This window comes from Halyomorpha halys, unplaced genomic scaffold (assembly GCF_000696795.3).
Source record: "Halyomorpha halys isolate HHAL.00 unplaced genomic scaffold, Hhal_1.1 Scaffold16.1, whole genome shotgun sequence".
Taxonomy (NCBI): domain Eukaryota; kingdom Metazoa; phylum Arthropoda; class Insecta; order Hemiptera; family Pentatomidae; genus Halyomorpha; species Halyomorpha halys.
Window position 1 is genome coordinate 998,366 of NW_027116375.1, and position 1,544 is coordinate 999,909.

General features: G+C 27.8%; 1 protein-coding gene across 1 annotated transcript in view; it reads right to left on the reverse strand.

Moving 5' to 3' along the window:
• Positions 1–1,544, reverse strand: part of LOC106680250 (cytoplasmic aconitate hydratase) — a 98,279-nt gene that overhangs the window by 2,908 nt on the left and 93,827 nt on the right. The window contains exons 15-16 of the mRNA XM_014419810.2: positions 1,132–1,279; positions 427–549 (exon numbers count right to left, since the gene is read on the reverse strand). Of these exons, the coding sequence (XP_014275296.1) occupies positions 427–549; positions 1,132–1,279 (271 nt within the window). The remainder of the gene's footprint in view (positions 1–426; positions 550–1,131; positions 1,280–1,544) is intronic.

Below are 1,544 nucleotides of genomic sequence, written 5' to 3' on the forward strand. Positions count from 1 at the left end.
TAATAATAATAATAAAATAAAATAATTTAATGAATAAATAAGTTAAAACACACAAATCGACATATTAAAATAAATAAATAAATATTACATTTTCCTTATTCATTCTTTCTCTCTCTTTTTTTTTTTTCTCAACCATATTTACGCTATTCTCTCTATTCCAATCTCCCATTCCTCCCTTCTCCGGTGATCCACAACACAAAACCAATCCATTACAAGAAATGCAATGCAAATTAAACAAAATTATGAATAAATAAATAGAAATAAAGAAAACTACAAAACGATAGTTGAGACAAGATCTCTCTAGAATGAAATATTTTTTAAAGTATTTAAATCGCATTGTTGACTTTTTTGACAAAAGCTCAAGTGATGACAAAGCATCGCCTTTTATTTATCAATAAAAAATTTTTAAAAAAGAAGAAAACTTACAAGAAGCAATGGTCCCTTTGCAGCCCAATCCCTAGAAGATCCAGAACCGTAATCTTTTCCAACGATAGCGATGAGGGGTACTCCTTCGCTCTTATACCTTTCTGCTGCATCAAACACATCCATCTAAATAATAAAAAAATTTTAAACCATAATAAAATCGTTCTCGGCCTAAAAATAACACTGAAACTGTTATAAATTTTTAAAAATAAATTTCACAAAAATAATTACTGCATAATATTTATATTTTAATTCGACAGATGACAGTTATGAAAGAATTTCTATTTTTTAACTTAACGAATAACTGTTATGGATGAATTTTTACTCTAAAAGATTACTTTCTAAAAATTAATTATCGATATAAGGCAACTTAGAGTCTACCGGCCGACCTATTGTAATGGCTAATTTAGCCATTTTACCAACTGCCTGGTTAATATTATTTGTTTATTTCCTTTTATTGCTTGGTAATGTTTTTTTAAATTTCAATTTGGGTATATCTGATAATCATAGTTAAAACTAAAATGGTTAAAAATTGGAAAATGCTTTTATTGAAACGTTTTTACAAAAATTATGGGAAAAAATTATAAAATTTTTATTTTATGAAGATAAAAATTAATTGGCAATTTAAATTCTTTTTAAATAAAAATGAACAGTCATTTTTAGTCTCTGATAAATATTAATCAGCACATAATGAAAGAAATATATCACCTCTTCTCCCGAGGGAAAGTGTAGCGTCTGAGGACCAGCATGATTGAGGAATTTGTTAACAAGCCTTATGTTTGCGAAAGTACCTCGAGCCATAATTTCATCATTCCCTCTTCTCGCACCATAAGAGTTAAATTCACGAGGTGTGAGACTGAAATAGAAATACAATTTATTTATAATCTTTAAATTTCTTTCTTGAGACTGGCAATTTTTTACTAAATAATTCAACAACACTATCCAAATTATAGTCTCAAAACATTTATTTCATTCACATGTCCAACGTTTCGGCCAATTCGGCCATCCTCAGGGACAATCTATTACAAAAGTTTCCATTATTTGTATGCTCCTACAATCAATTCATTTATTTAACATTATTATTCATAATTTACCTTACCTTAATTTACTCAGAGACATAT